General features: G+C 37.0%; 1 protein-coding gene and 1 long non-coding RNA gene across 2 annotated transcripts; both read right to left on the reverse strand.

The window, feature by feature from the left end:
* Positions 1–87: 87 nt before the first annotated feature.
* On the reverse strand, positions 88–19,231 carry ubald1a (UBA-like domain containing 1a). The gene is made up of 8 exons (XM_056771895.1): positions 18,605–19,231; positions 18,010–18,069; positions 3,576–3,714; positions 3,173–3,322; positions 1,885–2,001; positions 1,737–1,802; positions 1,513–1,663; positions 88–1,406 (listed from the first exon to the last, which is right to left on the reverse strand). Exons 1-8 carry the CDS (start codon positions 18,710–18,712, stop codon positions 1,298–1,300), a joined length of 900 nt encoding a protein of 299 aa, XP_056627873.1. The 5' UTR covers positions 18,713–19,231; the 3' UTR covers positions 88–1,297.
* On the reverse strand, positions 12,569–17,498 carry LOC130439331 (uncharacterized). The gene is made up of 2 exons (XR_008909442.1): positions 13,482–17,498; positions 12,569–13,387 (listed from the first exon to the last, which is right to left on the reverse strand). It is a non-coding gene; the product is annotated as an uncharacterized LOC130439331 (long non-coding RNA).
* Positions 19,232–19,636: the final 405 nt, after the last annotated feature.

Genomic DNA, 19,636 nt, shown 5'->3' on the forward strand with positions numbered 1-19,636 from the left:
CATATATGCCATCATGTGTCAATGAGATGTATTGTGAACATGCTGTCGTGAAGGATGTTTAAAATCTCTTAAATATACCAGAGGAATGACATGCAAATCGTGTCCGTGTTATTACTTTATTTGTGTCTTAAGAGACCTTTGAACAAACAGTAAGAATGGATCTTTACACTTTAAACAAAAATGATGTATCTGTGCAAATGGAACCTGGGCTCTTGATGACTTTCAAGATTTATGGTAGAGTATATAAAATCATGATTAAATGTCCTATAGGGTGTGTAGACGACTTTGTATTTATCATGAATTGCCTTGGAAATTTTCTATGGATTCTAGAAAGATTTTTTTTCAGGTAAAATATCTCTGGTTAACATTATAAACTGTAAATCTTTGCTGTAGTTTTGCAGCAGGTTTGCCAGCAACTTACTGTAGATTGAATTACTACTTAATACTTTGCTATTACTGTTTTCAATTTGAGTTCAACATTACTTTAATCAAAATTAAACATTTTGACTTTTGAGATTCAAAATGAGCTGGAAGGGACTGGTCTCATCATCGCTGGCATTAGAACAGCAACACTGCAAAAAAACGACATTCTTCCTAAACAGTTTTGTTATATTAAAAATTGTTAAAACGCATTAAATTATGATTCATTTCATAACAAGAAAAGGGACCCGAAATGTGTAGTCTTGCTTTATGAATGAAAATATAAGATCTAGGTAAGTTTGTGTATAAAACAAAATTGTAAATGATATCTACATTACGTTACTGGCAAACCTGCTGCAAAACTACATTAAAGTTTTACAGTGTACATATAACTTCCCTATATACGCATACATATATTTCTTTCATATCACAACAATACATCAAATCATATTAATAAAATAAAGTAATGCTTCGAATGTGAGCTTTAAAGTGCGCCATCAGTCATTATTCACTCAGAGAGATGCAAACAGTGAAAGATCCTAGTGCTGACATACTGAATATCAGCATTTTTGGAAGGCCACTTCACCGATTCAATAGAACAAGCTTTAAACCTCAATTTAAACTATTGTAGTTCTTTTTAAAGTTACTTTATACATCGTTTTACTCACCACTTTTAACTTTGAAATAAAATTTTGCTTGGCGAGCGTTGGGCCCTGCATGTAAGGATCTGTACCATAGAAATATGGTTAAATAGTCTTTTGTTTTTCCCGGACGGTCCCATCCAAAGATTTTGGATACAAATCCAATTCCAGTCTTTTCTGGGGGACCTTCAGTCATATTGTCACAGACCAGGAAACCATATGACACCGTCTTTGCCTCAAAACCTATCTACATTACAGATTTTTTTGTGGCAGGATGAGCACCTGTGAGAAACATCTTTAAAGCGTTTCATGCAAAATGGGACCAGGCAGCACCCAGCTACACACCTACAGGAGCAGCACAATGAGAATGTCAATATTTTATGCAATAGATATCACACATTTTATAAGTTTGCAGATGCTTATACAGATTTTGTAATGTTTTCCTACTTACCCAATCACAGATATAAGGCAGCAAAACATGAAAGCACTGCTGCCCAATTTGTAGTGAATCTCAGTGATGCCAATTTTTTGGCAGGAGGGGCATTTCACTGTCGCGGGACCCGTGCCCAGATTTTCCACGTCTATGGTCTTCTCTGGGGTCTCTGTGGAGGTGAAACACTAGTGAGTCCTTTACTTACTAAACAGGGTGCTATGTTTTGCCATATAGTGTTTTACCTGATGTTGAACTTTTTGGCTGTTCTTTGACAGGTTCTGGAGGTTTAGCTTGCTCTTTTACGGGCACTGTAAAATGGGGCACGTAGAAGACTAGCTTGGTCACAGAGATTTGCTGTTTATGTATAATATTGCATAGCATTACATTTACCTGGTTCTTCCTCTTCCACAAGAATATAGGTAGAAATTGCTTCCGAAGGAGAAAAGGGAAGAACGTAGAATGCTTGCATTGAAGCTTTTTCATCTGTTTGCCCATCATTGCCTTGGTCTGGACACAAGACAATTAATGTTACATTTTAATATGTGAAACTAGATAGCCTATACAGACATATTTGTGTTAAAAAATAGGGTCAATTGACTGAAACGTTTTTTTTTATCTTTAACCTTTGATCTGAAGTCATACACTGCCTCACAATTCCATGGAAGAACCATTTTTGGATGAATGTTCCATAAGGAACCGTTCTGTTTCACAAAAGATTCTTTTGTGGTAGAAAGGGGTTCTTTAGATCAACCTTTTTGACTCCGACTTATTCAACAATATTCAAAGGCCCCCTCCCACTCACAAAAAACTATCAGAGCTCGATATTCACTGGAAAAGTGTTTATTCAAAATAAAAATAGACAAATAATAAGAAATATCTGGGTTTTTAGTTGTTTTAAAACTTCATTCAATTTTAAATTATAAGTCAGCCTGCCCCCCTGTTGAGACCCACTTGATACTTGAACTTTGAACTTTGAGTAAATTGAGTAAATCTAAATGTTTCAAATTAGTTATGTTGGAAAAAAAACTGTGTCAACATATGAATGTTTTGATTACTTGGACCGAATAATAAAGGAGAAGCAACCAACAAGTAGAAAGCATCTCAGTGTTTAAAAGATCCTTTCAAGAACCTGGTTGCATTTGCATTGTTACAAAACAAAGTATCTTTAAAGTATCTCTAAGGGTGAGGCAAAGTTTAAATTATTTTGGATTTTGACACAATATCATTCCAATAGTTATTGAAAGGTTAAATCATTTAAAATGTGGAAAGATTGAATAAAACTAAACATATGTAAAGCATATTTTTTTGTATTTGTCAGGAGGTTTACCTGTAAACTATATGTATATTTGGGAAGTTAACAAATAAATATTGTGTGACAGCAACAAAAAACTAACGATGAAGACATTTCTCTTTTGCTATTTTATATTATAAATGTCTAATTTTACGAACATAAATATATATTACTAATATTATTCATATAAAATAACATATTATTAACAGTTTGTTTACTAAATCACACCATAGGACACATGTATTTTCTTAACTACTACTTATGTATGCAGTTACACATACAGTACAAAGTATGTTCTTAAATGAATATGAGTATATAGTTAATAGTATAGTATATGATAAAGCTGGGATATCTCTGGTCTGTGTGTAATTGTCTTGGATGTTTTACCTGTGGGTTGTGCTGTTTTGTTGGGCAAATTGGAAGGCACTGCCTGTGTCTTTTTATTTTTAAGAAGGTCCTTTTCTTTCTCCTGGAGGTTCTTCAACTCCTCCTCTATTCTTTCCACCTCTGACGGGCCCTCTTCACTTGCAAGGGAACCTGAGGATACAAACTATGTAAATGAACAGCCAAATGATTGTTTTCACTAACCAGTCAAACTAATCATCCACAGCCAAGGGCCAATTGCCTTGCAAAGTAGATACAACTTCTTTTGTATGAAGAGAAAGAGCGTGATTATTCTTAGCATTTCAAACAGTGCATACATCACATTTAATGTTTAACAGTTTTGAATGTAAAATGAGTTATTTTCTAAACGTGCAGTTCTTCATAGAACCCACTTAAGCATTTTTACCATCTATTCTGTTGTTCTTCTTCTGGATCTCCTTTAGAAACTGGAGTCGGTTTTGGAGCTGTTGTCTTCTGAATAGGATGTTGTAAAGCTCGTCCTGTTGAGAGGACTGTGGCAGTACAGGGCTCATTGTACTGCTCCCCTAAAAACCAAATGAAATATTTTACAACCTAATATGTAAATAATTGGTTAGAACTAAAAGCCCTACTGTTATAAATGGCCAACTATATCCTGTTTATTTTTGTAAATATACATGCATACCTTTTACATATATTCCTCACTCAGAATCCTGCCGTTTTTAAATATATCTTTAAAAATGTATAACAACGGCCAAAAATGACTTTTATTGATCACTACATCACTACAAAGCTGTTGTCATTTGTTTGTTATTGATCCTTGACTAATCTCAATAACATTTGCGAATGACATTGCAGATAAACATTTAACCATTGGTAAATGTTTTGGTTATTATCTTTAAAAATGTAAATATTTTTTCTAAAATGTTGTGTTGATATTGTGAAAAGAAAATGCATCCTTGACATATACACAATAATAAATAAATAAAAATATCAACTAGCCGAGCTTATTTGAAATTGTGAGGTGTTATGAACATTCAGTCATGTCTGTTTAACATTCAAAAATTCTTCAATAAACACTTCTTGATCAGTATGTCACATTACCTATAGGCACTTGAATGCTGTCTTCGTACTCGGTTAGAAACTGTCCAGTTTCAGTGCTGAAGAACACTGATCAGTTTGCTGTAATCAGTTTGAGATTTTCCTCTCGTAGTACTTCAGCATTACTCCTTAAGATGAAATATTTTTCCTCTGTGCTGTCCTAAAATTCCCATGATCTCTTGAATTGGATATTATGGCATCGTCCCCATTTTGGTGTCAAAAATACAAATAAATAAAATGTTTTATATTTTAAAACACACGGTCCTAGCTCCACAGTAAGAGAAATCCTTTAGTGCATTGATCTTTCTACGTTTACCTTCGTGGGAGCTGAACAAGGCAAGTGGTTTGAATGTATTTTCATAATCAAATTTCCAGTAAAGGTTGAATTGCTGACCGTCATTCTTACTGGTTCCTTCTACTTGTGTGGGCTGGAGTGTATGGGGGGGTAGTTTCTTTTTCTTTAAAATATATTATATGTATAGTTAATATATTTGGAGATCTGATTATAAATAAAGCAAGGTTAGTTGTTAATATTGAAAAAACAAACACATTTTTGTGTTATAAAATTATATAATATAACGTCAGTTGATTTATGTGCATTTTTACATGTTAGTTTTTAGCAAATTTCTGTTCCTTCCTCTATCCTTCACCTCTAGAGGTCAGGCTTTTACACACAATGACATCCGAGGGTTCTGAAGAGCTCTGGACTGCTGGACAGTATCACAATGCGTAGTGTGTGTGAATTCTTCAGTTCTTCAAGTCTATCATGGTGGTAAGCCATTCATAACTGAACTGAGAATATCTGGTAATTGCTTACATTTTAGAAAGAATTGAATTTTATTTTGTATGTGTGCAGATTAGTTATAAATATTGATTTGATTGAATAAGTAAAGTGTGGTAAATTTGATTCAGTTTTACACTAATAAATGAACCTTTCAGATGTCACTGAATTTACTGAGAGTTCACACTTAAAGGGAGCCGCCATAAGACCAGCTGAAATTTGCAAAATTCCACCGAAACAGGAAAATAGGTTCGAGCATATAGGCTATTGCATATAGGGTGTCTCCTCCCTCTTTTAAAAAAGCCAGTTGTGATTGGGTTACCTCACAGCCTGGAATATTTCAGAAGATGAAATGCAAAATGATGTCATAAATTGTTTAAAAGTAAAAAAAATGCTAGTTAGTTTAAAAACATCTTTAAAAATGTATAACAATGGCCAAAAAGGTAAAAACATCTTACGTTTTCATTTTACTGATCACTACATCAAAGCTGTTGTCATTTGTATGTTATTAATCCTGAACTAATCTCAATAACATTTGCCAATGATATCACTGATAAACATTTAAACAGTAAAGAAATGTTTTTGTTATTATCTTTGAAAATGTAAATATTTTTGTTCATCTTTATTGGCAGAAGTGAGAGATTGAACATTTTAAATGTGATTTTTGGCTCTGCCAGAATAAAATATATAGCTAGAGAGTTTATTTGCGTTTTAGGGGATGCTATGTGAGATACAGTTTAGAGGTCTGTGTATGCCGGCTATAGACCACTTCGGAAGACGTAAACGATGCTGGTCAAGGAGAAATTCTTGTATCAGTTATTAACACTCCTAAAATATTTGAACAAAAAAACAACAATTTTTTTAATTTAATTACACCTGTAAGATTAAAAGAATCACATGAACTAAAAATGAACGCCTAAGTGCTTCTGGATCGGTGTTTACATCTTTAAGTGGTCTTTATATGTGTGGTAACAGGCCTATGATAATAAAAACAGCCACTTCCTGTTAAAGTGGAAACAGCTGAAGTTTAGCATTGAGTTACGAGTGAATAATGACAGGCCTGCCACATGAGAGCTGGATTGCTGCACCCTCTCTCCATTTTACACAGTCTTACAAAACCCCACCTCCACTGCTCCATGATCCCTCTGATTCATCCTTTCTTTCTCCTATCTGTAAGATTGCATTATATCTCATATGAAGACTTGATGTGTCCAGTCCCTGCTGCAGGCACCTGTAGCAAACGTGATAGGATGATGACATCACCGGAGGAGGAGCCTAAACAGGAACTCTGATGAAGGGAGGGTGTGGGCAAAGGAATGCAGAATAAAGCGTGTTATCCAATCACCATCTGCACATATTGTTTCACTGCTCAAAGTTGCTGCAGTTTTTTTTCAGTCTGCGGAAACATGAATCATTGACTAAACAACCATCAGTTGCTAGAAAAACAATGACTCGGAGCTTAATCATCACAACATGAAATTGTGCTGATGAACTATGTGACACTGTCCTGTTTTTATCAAGTCTTCAATAAATTTGAAAAAAAATAGTGTGAAGGGCCGCAAATGTGCATTTGATTATAAAAGCTGCGTGTTGGAGGACAGTTGATCAGACTTTGTGGCTTAATGGCTGCAGGGAGTGGACAATCACTGCAGATAATACTGCGAGTCTGTGTGTGTGTGTGTGTGTGTGTGTGTGTGCGGGTGGCAGCTGTGCTCATTTGTCTGTGACGTAGCTTTAATCTCCTGCAAGTCAGTACAGACACTCAGAGAGCAGAGGAGGGGAATGTGTGCATATGTGGGCACAGGGGGAGGAGAAGAGCGGACAAATCAGATCTTCTACAGGGTAAAGATGTACTGAACACTGCTCGCGTCCCTGCAGCTTTTATCCCAGTATGACCTGCTAGATAAAGTCTGGACAGCAAGCTTTACACAAAAACTCATACTGACTGTACATGAAGTAATACAAATGTGTACAACTTGAGTGCCATTTTTGGAGGATCTAAAACGCAATATAATATACATAACTATATCTTCAGAGGTGTTTAAAGAGCTTTTTTTTACCTTATAAGGAGCTATTTCTAAGAACATACACCGAGGGTCCCCCTGCATGGAATTTGCCATGTTGTTTCTACAGCAGCCCTTAATGGACAAACTGCTCTAGAGTTTCGTAAATACTTGATCTCCTTCAGCAAAGAATCAAAACTGTGACAACATCTTAGTTCTGTATCAGCCACAGTAGTGCTTCGAAAGGGAGTCAGTGAGTCGTTGGTTGCAATTCTCAACCTCACCACGGCTATATTTAACACATTGGATCTTTAAGAGCTTCTTGACACAAAAGGACATGAAAAGTTACAAATCAAGGCTGCATGAGTCATTGAGATTTCTCAATTTCTCTCTTAACAACTATCATTCAGTCAATAACTTCTCGTAAGGTTGAGTACAGATTTACAGGCAAGACTTATATGCTAGTTAGAAACTAAAAATTTGATGGTAAATATGGTTTAAATGAAGTGATGATCTTTTTTTTTATTATTAATCATGCACATTTGCAAACCTTAATAATGATGATAATAAACATCAAGAAAGAGGAGGTCTTATCATAGCCTACAGCTGTACATCACCAGGCAAAAATAAAATTATTATTTCCTCATTTACTTATCCCAATTAATTCCAAACCTATGTGACTTTCTTCATAAGAAAAAAAATACTTCCATTAACTTCATTGTGGACACAAAACCACTGAGACATTTCTCAAAATATCTTCTTTTGTGTTCCACAAAAATGAGTCACGTACAGGTTTTGAACAACATGAAAGAGAATAAATGAGAATACATTTTTGGGGGAACTAGAAAATTGGCAATGTCTACTGATAAGGGCTCGACCTGACAGTGTCTGGTTACCTGAAGCAGATCTCCATTCGTCGATCTGTGTAATAGTGTTAATGCAGCAATCAGATCTCTCGCTCATTCTCGATTTCTGCTGACTCACGTCTTATTCTTTATTCTAGGCCATACGGTGCAGGACATGTCCTGACAGACTTCTGGCTGCTGTAGCTCTGAAGTGGCAGTGTGCGTCATCCGATATCAAACCTTTACTGATTCATTAAGCCCCTGCAGCCTTTTCCTACATCATCCGAAACCTTGTCGCAAACTCCTTTTCAAAATGCAGCACGAGTTTGCACTTAGCAGGAAGACATCTGCGCTGTCCTTCTCCCCTGCCATGCAGAACATTGTGCCCTGAACTTCGAGCTGTGCCAGTGATAAAACGGGAACAGAATGAAGGGCAAGCAAAGTGTACTACACAATGTTTACTGATAATGAGTTCAGAAATGAGACAGGGATTTTTCTTAAATTTTAAATGCACATAAAATGTGTCTTTTCACAGATAAATACAATGGAGTTATTTTCCAGATGACTATTGACTGCATAAACTAAATCAATAGACAGTAAAACATGTTATCGTCAAAGTGTATGACTTTTTTATAAATGTGTCTGACTGATGTACTGTAAGAAACAAGAGCATTTCAAACCCACTAAACACGTCACACAAAACAACACCCAATTGGAAAATTTACAATCAGGTTTTTTTAGATACCAAACAAAGGTTCATGGTAGAAAGAAAGAGTTATGTTTCATATATTTTCCCAGTTCACTCACAATTGGTAGATTTGTTCGTTAAGTTAATTTTGCATACTCAGGGTCAAACAGGGAGAATGTCTGATGGCAAACATCAACGTGTGTCTGTGTGAAAGAAAATGACCAGGCCAGGCCAAGGTTCACCTTGCACACCATGTGAGCTAATTTCAGTACTTGGCCACATTTTGGTATCCAAGTCACACCCTGAACACATAAACACACAGAGCAAAGAACACGCAAACAATAGCGAATAGACGAAGAGGGATGGGCGAAGAGAGAGGAAGATGGTTATTGGGGTTTAACAAGCTCTCTGATTCTCTCTCTCTCTCTCTGAGTGATGTTGATTTAGAGGTGAAGTAAGGACATCCAACCTGAGAGCTCTCTGACCTCCCCACACCCCCAGTGAAGTGACTATGAGTCGGCAAGGCTTAATTCTCTCAAAGAATTGTGTTGTGTGTGTTTATATTTATTTTACTGAACAGTTAAGTTTAGAGAAGAAGTCACTTTTATCATAAAGCGGTTTAGGTTATTCTAAAAGATCTTAAAAGATTCACTCTATTCACTCTATTCAAGTCTATTCACTATATAACGGTATATCACAATATTTCAAATATTTAGTTATCGTGTCTAGGATTTTAAAAACCTTTTTTTAAGTAACTGTAATACAAGCATTTTATCTCTCTTAACTGTCTTAAAATCATAGATAGACACCTATTCAGTTCCACTTTCTCAAAGGGATATTTGACCCAAAAAATAAGAATTATTTGATCAATAACTGACCCTCATGGCACTCCAAATCTGTTTGACTTTCTTTTTTCTGCAAAACACAAAAGAAGATATTTTGAAGAATGTTGGTAACCAAATAACATTGGCCCCCCACTTCCGTTTTGTATGACACAAAACCAATCGGACATATCTCAAAATATCTTATTCTGTGAGCCACAAAAGAAAGAGTCACATACAGGTTTTGAACAACATTTTGGGGGGGTGAACTAAACCTTATAATTGTTTAAATGTGAAACAACTTTCTTTTACACAAACCAGTGCAATGTATGAATGTATTTCAGAACAGGCATGAAGAGAACAATCTGTTCAACAACAAAAGTCATATAATAGGACATACAATATTTATTTAGAAACACAAACAATGATAAGTTAATTATCAGGTAGTCCACAAATATTGTGGGAATGGTATATCAATACAGTCAAACAAGGGAAAACATACATGAAAAACCATTAGGGAACATGTGACCCCAAGAGACAAGTTTCATCACAAATTGGTATAAACGAAAAATAAAAAATAAATTTTAAAGTAACTGATAGCATTGCTTCTTGACAATTGTTGTTTTCATCAGAAAAAAATATTTTTTGACATTCTATCCTTTTTTAAATGAATGGCAATAGAAAAGCAGATGCAGGGCTTGCCCTGAATTAAAAGATCACTAGCTCCATCTATAACTGATAATGAGACAGAATTCCCATAAAGTGTTCATGTAAAATTTTCCGCCAAAAGCAAGAAACTACAACATATGATATACATAAGAATACATCATGCAAAGTGGCAAGTCTGCTTACTAACATGTATAGTAGTCTGGTTTAATGTAACTTTTAGCATTTGATTAAACAACCCTATACAGCTAACCAGCTTGCATCCCCCATGCCCCCTCCCCAAAACGTTTAAATAAAACTTTCAACATTATAAAATATCCAATTTTTTCTGTCAATCCAGAAAACAGAATGAGTTTTCAGGCCAAACCTTACAATCTTTAAAAACAGTGAGTTACTGCGTAATGGATAATGCAAAGCGTGTATGTAAAATCCAATTCGAAAAACTATCCTAGTGAGATTCCCTGATTGGTTGAGTAGAGTCATGTGACCAGTGAGGTACGAAAAGTCCCATTATCCAATGAGGAAATGTTAGTCAGATAGACTTGATGTTTCAGTGTGCACAAGCCTCACACACCATACCTGTGAATGCTTGTGATGAATACTATTTAGTTAGAAACCTCTAATCCACATGCAACGTCAACTCTCGTAATGAACGACAGGTCTTGCATAAAGAAAAAACACCAGATGAAAGAATAAAAAGTAACGTGAGAAAAGTTGCTGCCTTGGGTGCTAGACGTCCATCAGTCAGAAAATAGCAGAAATAATCCATGATCATAGTCCCATATATGTTAAACTATTTTTTATTATAGAAAACAAAACTTCAGGAAATTTCAGTTGCTCTCTTTCTTCGTAATACGATGTCGTATGTTTCCTTTCTTGTTATCTTTGTGTTGGCTTTCTATCCTCTTCTGAAAATGTCTGTGTTGCTTGGTTATTCTTGGTTTAGCTCTCTCCCCCTCCATGTTTGGTGAGTGAGAGAGAAAACGTGCACCCCTGACCCTCACCAACCCTCTCTAAACTCACTCCTCCCAGGGTGGGAAGGGGGCCGTGTAGTCCTGGCCCTCATCTTTCGGCCTCCATGGTGACGCTGGCCTTCTGTTCCGTTGCTGCTTGCTGATTGACAGCTGAGGGCCAGCCTGGGGGAGGGTGGGCTTGTTGGTGGGAAGGCCCCTGAGTCCATAAACCCTGCTGGTTGGGCACAGGTGGGGTCATGCCCCAGCTGACCGGAGGTGGAGGGGGTGAGGTGGCCATGTTGGGACTGCTGCTGCTGTTGAAGCTCTCCGAGGCTTTGAGTCGTGAGAACATGGTGAGGGCGTCGGGGAAGTTTGGTGGCGTTGCTGGTGTGTTGGCGGGAGTACACATCTGTAAAGCAGAGGATGGAGAAAGAATCACAAACGAGTTCTTCGATAGCACACACATTTTTTTTTAAACATGTGCTGATCTTATTGTGCACAAAGCATCAGGTTATCTTAAACACAAGAAAAACATGATGAGGTTTTGTAGGAACACGATGGCAAAATCAAGATACCGGTCATCCTATTAAACTCAATAGCAATTAAAAAAACAAAACATTGTACAGTATCAATACTGAATTCTGCTTGTCCCCGCGGATCATTCCGACATTCCCTCCCTTCCTCACATTCCTCTCCGTTTCTATTAGTGCCCTTCTAACGGTTCTACATCCTGTTTCTCAACTGTGCCTGGCATCACCCGATCTGTCTTCCTCTGTGCCCCATTCGCCTGCTCTATTACCTCGATGACCTCCCCATTGTCCTCTCTGAACCGGTTTGTTCTCTGTCCACAGCAAATCCCACATTAACTGATGTACACAATAGGCCTCGTGAGAGCCCCCCCCCCCATCCTGCAGTGTTTTCGGCTGCAGAACAAGATCATCAAAATAAACACTATTTCACAGGTCACCACAAGAATGCCTGGTGCAAATTTACCGGTCTGAAGTAGCACCTTACAAAGATAATAGCAGATTAAACAAACACAATGGCTTGTGTATAATGCAGGGTTTTCAAAATGTGCTGATTTTGTTTAATTTTGTTAAAACTGTTTAAAAATAATTGAAACTACTAATTAATTTGGTCATGGCCGGCCAACCAACCCTAACGTCAGGAAATGTGAGAGAAATGCAGCCTAAAAAACACATCAAAAAACCCAAATTGTTGTTTCGCTCGACAATTTTTATAGTTCTTGTACAATTCTGTGGTGCTAATTATTGTGATCATTTTTATTTTCATGTAGCATCAATGTTTTAGTGTATATTTAGATCAAGTGAATGTTGAGCTTGTATCATTAATTACGTTATAGGTATATTGCAAATAAACAAAAACTTTACACATTTTCACATATATAAAAAAAATAGTAAACTGTTATGGTAAACTGTTGTCTTGAGCTCAGTGTTGTTCCAGTACCTTGAGATTTCTGCGTACGAGTAATAATACCAAAATGTATGTGTGAAAATATATAGATAAAAAAAATATGTGACTACCGTCGATGGTAAATAAAATAAACTTCATGCAAATTTATTTTAATTTGTTACATTGCATTATGAATGCAAACACAAGAACATTTTTTAAAGCTGTTTTCAGACAACAGCAAGACAAAATGTAAATACTACAGTCTATGTACACAGAAGAAGAAAAACACTGCAGACAAACTTCATAAACACATCCTCTTTGACAGACCCTTAAAAGGACAGTTCAATCAAAAATGAAACTTCTGTCATCATTTATTCACCATCAAGTTTCTTTTTTCCAAATTTCTTTGTTCCGATGAACCCAGAGAAAAATATCTGGAAAAATGCTTCTAAACAAACAGTTCTTGGTCACCACTGACTACCATAGTAGGAAATTTTACAATGGTAGTCAAAAGTGCCCCAGAACTGTTTGCTTTCCTACATTCTTCAAAATATCTTCTTTTGTGTGCAACAGAACAAAGAAATGTGTACAGATTTGGACCAACTTGAGGCTGAGTAAATGAAGACAGACTTTTTCATATTTAGGTGAAAGGTTCTTTTAATATATCTCAGACAGAGAGTTTGTGTTGCTTTGATATTTCCTGGTGTGCCCTTGCACAGGTACGAGAAATAACTCCATATTGTCTTACAGCTGCAATCCCGTCTGCGCTCTGCATAGTATCTTGTCAGCAACCTAGACATGTGCAGGCTGCAGTATATATTGACCCATCTGTAAGAAAATCTCTCTAAAAACCGCCACTGTGGATGTGAAAAGTCTCCTAGATGGACTTAATACATGCTTGTGAAACTGTTACACTGTTAAATGCCATTGAAGGGACCCCTCAATGTAAGAATGTCTCCGACCAGCTGCTACAGATGTGGAAGAGAATATCAGATGTTAAAAGTGGCCCTCGAATCAAAAGCAGATGCATCTGCAGATCCTTCGTAATATAAAAACACTCACAAAGCCCACTTCAAGAGGTGCGGTGTACATAACAAACATGCTCGGGCCGACAGCTGGGTTGCTATGGAAATATTTTGGTTGGGAGGACAGATCTGATGATGAGAAATGAAGTCTAGAGTTGATGTAGAAAAGCAGCACCTGCAGTGATCATTCCCGTTCACTTTGGCATGGTCTTGAAATATAAACAGAGAAAGTATTTATTATCAATATATTGAACCACCCGTTTAGATCTTACAGAGAACCTCTGCTGATAGTCCAGCTATAAAAAAATTGGATTTCAGTGAATCAAAATGCAAAACCAGAAGCAAAAATACCCAACAAATGGTCTTCACAAAGCATAAAACAATGATATTTACATTTTCCTGTGGACATTTATGAAAAATATGGACCGTTAAGGATGAAACAATGTTTTATGGACGTGACAAATAAACCTAAAAATGGCTTAGATAGTTGTCCCTTCAAATTAAGAATACAAAACTGAAAAACTGATCTGTGTTTTTCCCTGGAGTCTTTTGAATTGTTTGTCTGTTTCAATAAAAGACAAATAACCAGGATTGGGACAATATATCTAGTAATTTTTATGCACAGTTTCGTAATGAATTACAGTTAAATGCCGCCATATCCCTTAGCCAGAGTGTGCTCTTGTGCGGAAACTCCAAATATGGGACACTGAAAACGATTTACACATGTTCGCTGCGTTTGAAATCACATACTGTGACAGTAAGTACTGATTTTGAATAAGTTCCTACCTATCGGCCGTTAAAACAGTACGTTCTATATAGTATGAGTGGGAGTAGTATGAATACATTTCGGACATACTGCGTCTGCCATGTTTTATGGTCATGTGACCTGTATGTTCTTTGACCTATGACGTATTTACAACAACCTTATACGTAAGCATTGATAAAAACGTAATTTAGTCACGAGAAATTCATTTATTGGCACTTACATTAAAAACGGACGTACACCTTAGCAACTGTCAAAATACTTTTGTAATTTGACAGTTGCTAAGCTCCCATGTCATCATGGGATAGAGAAGTGTCCATCCGATCCACACTCACGAATCTCGGCGGAAGTAGTAGACCATCCGGGTATTTCTCCCGTACTATTTTTTACATACTGAGGATTCGGACATGTTATTCATGACTCATACTCATTTTCGCCTACTATATAGTTTTGAAATAGACAATTTGCAGTAGCTCCAGGAAATGCTGATGGGCTAGTTGCACTAAGCCACCATATTAGATATTCGATCAGCGAGTGTGGGCAGCCTTAGTTATTTCCGGTCATTATACAGTATGTGAAAATAAGGATTTTGGGCCAAAAAACGTTGGGTTCTTCAAACCTTTTCAGGTATTTTCATGATAAGAAAGCATATTTATAATGACGATGTTTGAAGTGTGTTGCTTTTTCATCATCCCCAGCCCTACAAATTCCACATCTGTGACGGGTTCCGGTCACATAAACAAACAACATCTTTTTGCATCAACGTTGTGATTTCAAGATGGAGGCTTTTGCGTGTTTAAACATATCCAACAAGGATCTATGAACATGCGGCAGAAACATATCGATTCAAACACATCAAAGCTTGCTCAACTAAAATTCAATCTCACTTTCATGAGCATTGCGGGGCATCAGGAAAAAATTAGAGATCATTACCTGCTCTTTACTATTATTCTAAGAGCCAGAGGAAAAGAAACAAGCAGTGAAGGTATTTATGGCTTTTGCTTGACAAAAATGTTCCCCTTTAATTGAATTGAAAGTTACATCGAAAAAGATGAAAGTTTTCAAATTCCTTTTGGCTGATAGGATGACGCAATTGACCACTCCAAGCACGTTCTAGCACAACCACTGTTTCGCATCTACACGCGCATACATAAAGGGATGACTAAGGACTGGAATCATGGAAAGAAGCACATTGGCGGACAGCGTACGTAATGTAATGACAAGGTTTGTAATGACATAATTGATGGTTTGCTATAGAGTTCCGTTGAAAAAACTGGACTTTGAAATGATCTGATGGAAGTGTATCTGTGAGTTCATGAGAGAGAAGCTGGGAGGTGTTGCTAAAGCCGGCAGACGATGCCTTTAGGAGCTGCTGTAATTTTTTAGACCAAAAAAACTCTCATTTGTATTCAGAAGCTGCAGACCTGCAACAAGAAACAAAGTGGGCCTTTCTGGTGTGCTTGGTTCAAGTGTTTGGACGTATGTAAGCAAATGATCTCTCAGTTCCAGGTTGGCTTATTAACTCAAGATTGTTGACATAGTACAGCTGGATTTAAGAGGAAAACAATAAACCTTGTTTTTCTGAAAATGGTGGCTGGATTTTACGCTTATGTTTCAATGAGGTGATGGGCCCAATGGTTTGTTAAATGGTCCTTTGTTAAACAAGCGACAACATGTGTTGATCGTAAAATCAGAGCATTTTGAGGGGTTTCCAGGTAACAGACACCTTGGAGAGTTGTTACATTTTCTGTCCAAGCCTAAATTTTATGTCCTGGAGGTAAATCACAGGAGTACACGACAGAGGCTCTACCAAGCTTGGTGTAAGGAATGCATAGTACAGTTGTACAAGTGAAAAAATATGTCTGACAACGAGCTTTAAGGCCAAACGCTCCAAATAGCTATCCCAAGTAAAAAATACAGCTTGTCTCTATTTTTTTTATTTTATATATATTAGTATTTTGTAAAAATATCTATTTTTTTATTGCAAACATATTAACTTAGAATCCTGCTGTAAATGACCCTTTACAGTATTTCTTAACTTTTAAGTTTGTACTTGTTTCATACGATCTAACTTCCTCAATTCATAGCCTCAACAAATAAGAACACCTGATCTCTTTTATTAATGACAAATAGGCCATCAGGACACTTTGTCCATAGTTTTAATGAAACTGGTATTCTTTCACCTCTTTCTGAAAGGTGCAGCCAATGGAGGTGTATCTGAGAATTACAATCTGACCAATTTTTGAACTTGTATGTCAACATTAGAGAGTTCAAGCTTAAGCCACACCCAGGAACAAATCAAAGTTAAAGTTAACAAAAGTTATACCTTCCCTATTAGCCCGCCTGCCAGGAAACCAGACTTAAAACTGATATTGTAACAATGACGCAGACGGTTATTGAACGTAACACGGGTATGACGCATATTTCTCAATGTCTACAATAGTAATGGCCTTGTAATAACGAGAGATGTCTTTTATAAAACAATACAGTAAATAAATGATATTCATGGCATGCTTGGATTTGCAGACTGCATTCAATTTCCATATTAGTCATAAGCAATTTTAACAGTTAGTAGAAAGAAGGCCAAAGCGCAGAATGAATAAAGCCAAGTGTTAAATGTCATGCTTGCATTTTCATTTAGCCAACAACCATTTTAATGGCCTCGCCCCAGTGTGTGAATTATGAGCCAACATGGTCAGCGATAACTGTGTGACTGCAGTAGAGGAGACAAACCTTTAACGTTATATCAATTTGCTTCGTCTTGTTCTTTGCCGACTTGCCATTGACAAATGATTTCTGTGCCCAACTTATTGGTAATGGCACTTGACCATCATATTTATAAGCAGAATAAACAGCACTGCACAGATACGCTTGTGGGAGGGGTAGCTGCCAAAAACATTACCTGACATTTTAAGTTCAAGCACTATTACCATCAATCATTTATTCCTATATGAGCCTAAATAATGCATTCCTGCAACCAAATGGGAGTCAATATGAAACAAACAACAAAACACACATTTGTTTTGAGTATGAGCAGACTACAAGAAGTGTAAGCAATAACAGTGATCTAGAGGACGTGGTCGGCATGCAACAAAATCACACCTGCGCTGCTTTGTTTGTGCTGTATTACGTAGTGTCAAAGAACGATATATAGATTTTCAAAGTAATGAGCATCACAGGCAACTCTTTCAGTGGCTTTCCCCAAAACCGTTTCACGTCAATAAAACTCTAACAGACAAAAACATTGAGTGAACTGCTATCTGAAGAATTGCACAACACTGTGGGGTACTGTGTAAATAACACATCAAAAGATGTCAAATGTGTAATTACATAATTATTATATTATAATGTAAAAAGTAACACAAATCATATGATACCCCAGAAATCCACCACAATGTGGATTTCAACATAAAACATACTACAATACAATGTTTCTTTTCTGCAAGAAATGAACACAAATTATAAAACTTTCAATTTCGTTGTTTGGAAAAAGAGAAAGCGTTAACCTTTATTAATAATAGTTAACCACTATTTAATTTATGCGTCAAGACTGAAATGCTGTCTGTCTAGGAACACTACAGTAATAACATAGCGCTGTGTTTATTTCTGGAAGCCGCGTCCGTCTCTCCGCAACATGGCCGACACTATGGCTTCAGCTTTACATTGTTATTGTTTCAGTCAAACAGGCAAAGTCACGATATCAACCCAACACGTATATTCACATAAAATACACAAGTCATTTGTTAACATGCTTTTATTGAACCAGGTATAGGCAGCAACACATGATGGCTTTCGTACTCACCATTTGATGATGGTGACCGTAAGGAATATTTGTCTCTTGAAAAAAGGCACTAAGGGCTGTCTGTAAGTGAGAGAGGACAACAAAACATTACTTCATAATAATAATATTAAACACGTGTTTTTCTTATCACGCCAGACTGAGAAACCTAAAATGTTTTACTTATTTTTAGCGAGCAGCATGGTTGTAATTTGTGGAAAAGAAGACCGAGCATTGTGTGAGAGATTTCTGCTGGTGTGCAGTGTGTATGTAACGTAACGTTATCTGTCAGCAGTCATCTCCGTTGCATAAAAGCATGCGAAGCTATGTGTCACGGGGAAGGATTATAGTATTAAATCTGGAGTAAACTCTAATTGGATAGTAGACTATCTCTCGGATGCGCATTTCTCGTTTATTAAGACATACACATTATTAAGTGTCGTTTCAACTCAAACAAAACACGTGAAGAAGACATGTCTTTAAATTTGTATGGAAAATACAACAACTGTAGTTCATTGCTGTTAGTCGTTAACCGCAACTACAAGCTACAGCACGTTATGTGTTGCTTTACATAAACAATGCACGAGTATAGGCATGGTGTGCTCTCCGCTGCGTTTACCTCAAACTGCCAATGTGCCGCTTGCAAAAGCTGTTTCGCCTGGTCTGCGGCACATCCAGCTGTCAAGACGAACTGGTTTATCATAACTTGGTGCTTAAGTTCATCCATTTTCGCCGTTGTTTGTTTCCGAGCCACGAGCAATAGCGTTTCACCCGGGATGGTCTTTTTGAGATGTAGTCTCTCGGCTTTTCTCTTTCAGTCGTCCACCATTACAGCCGGTTGAGCAAACACAAATATTTACTGTATGAGCGCTGGCGTAAGGAGCGCCAGATGATTGACAGCGCGCCGCAGCCAATCAGAGCGGCGCATGGGTGATGGGAATTGTATGCAACGGGAATCCACGTTTGTTGTGTTTCTGATGACAGCGCTTTACTTTTAATACACAAATCAACGCGCTCGATGTAAACTTTTACGATTTTGTTTGTACATTGTGGAATTTCTTATTTTAAAGCAGAAAAGCGCATATATTAACTGCATGACGTTAATGTAAGTACGGGATGAAGGGGCTCTTTAAACATCAGAACTACATATGCCGTCATGCAATTCTTTGTTTGTTAAATTCTACAAGGCAGAATTTTATGAATGACGGCCTCTCCCGTCCAATTCCCATTCGAGCTATGCCGCTACCTTCCCAAATATGGTAAACAGATCTTGCAACACCAATTAAATCACTGGGATCTAAATAAAAGCCCTCCGCGGTAGTTTAGCGCAGTCCAACAGCATCTCGCTTTGTTGTATTATAAGCTATTTAACGACAACGTAAGATCACACATTTTCTTGTAATTGCATAACAGCGCGTGACTGTGCTTTCTCCAAAGAATTATGCTTTAGAGCAAAGACAAGTAGACATCAACACGTAAATATTTCATACTGCAACATTTTAGCACTGAAAACACACCAAACTATATACGTTTTGGATCTACAAAATACTAATATTTTAAGACTTCACACACGCTTCTTAGTATTTATAACATTCATTCTGTGCGTGTCAGTTCATGAAAGCTGAAACTACGATGAATGGCAGACGGGGAC

Source organism: Triplophysa dalaica, chromosome 17 (assembly GCF_015846415.1).
Source record: "Triplophysa dalaica isolate WHDGS20190420 chromosome 17, ASM1584641v1, whole genome shotgun sequence".
In the NCBI taxonomy this organism is placed as follows: domain Eukaryota; kingdom Metazoa; phylum Chordata; class Actinopteri; order Cypriniformes; family Nemacheilidae; genus Triplophysa; species Triplophysa dalaica.

Coding starts and splice junctions, on each gene's coding strand:
- ubald1a (XM_056771895.1), bottom strand. CDS start 18,712: ATGGATGAACTTAAGCACCAAGTTATGATAAACCAGTTCGTCTTGACA. Junction 3,715..18,009: donor ACGGTCACCATCATCAAATG/GTGAGTACGAAA, acceptor TTTGGTTTTTAG/GGGAGCAGTACAATGAGCCC. Junction 1,664..1,736: donor GCCAAAAAGTTCAACATCAG/GTAAAACACTAT, acceptor TCACCTCCACAG/AGACCCCAGAGAAGACCATA.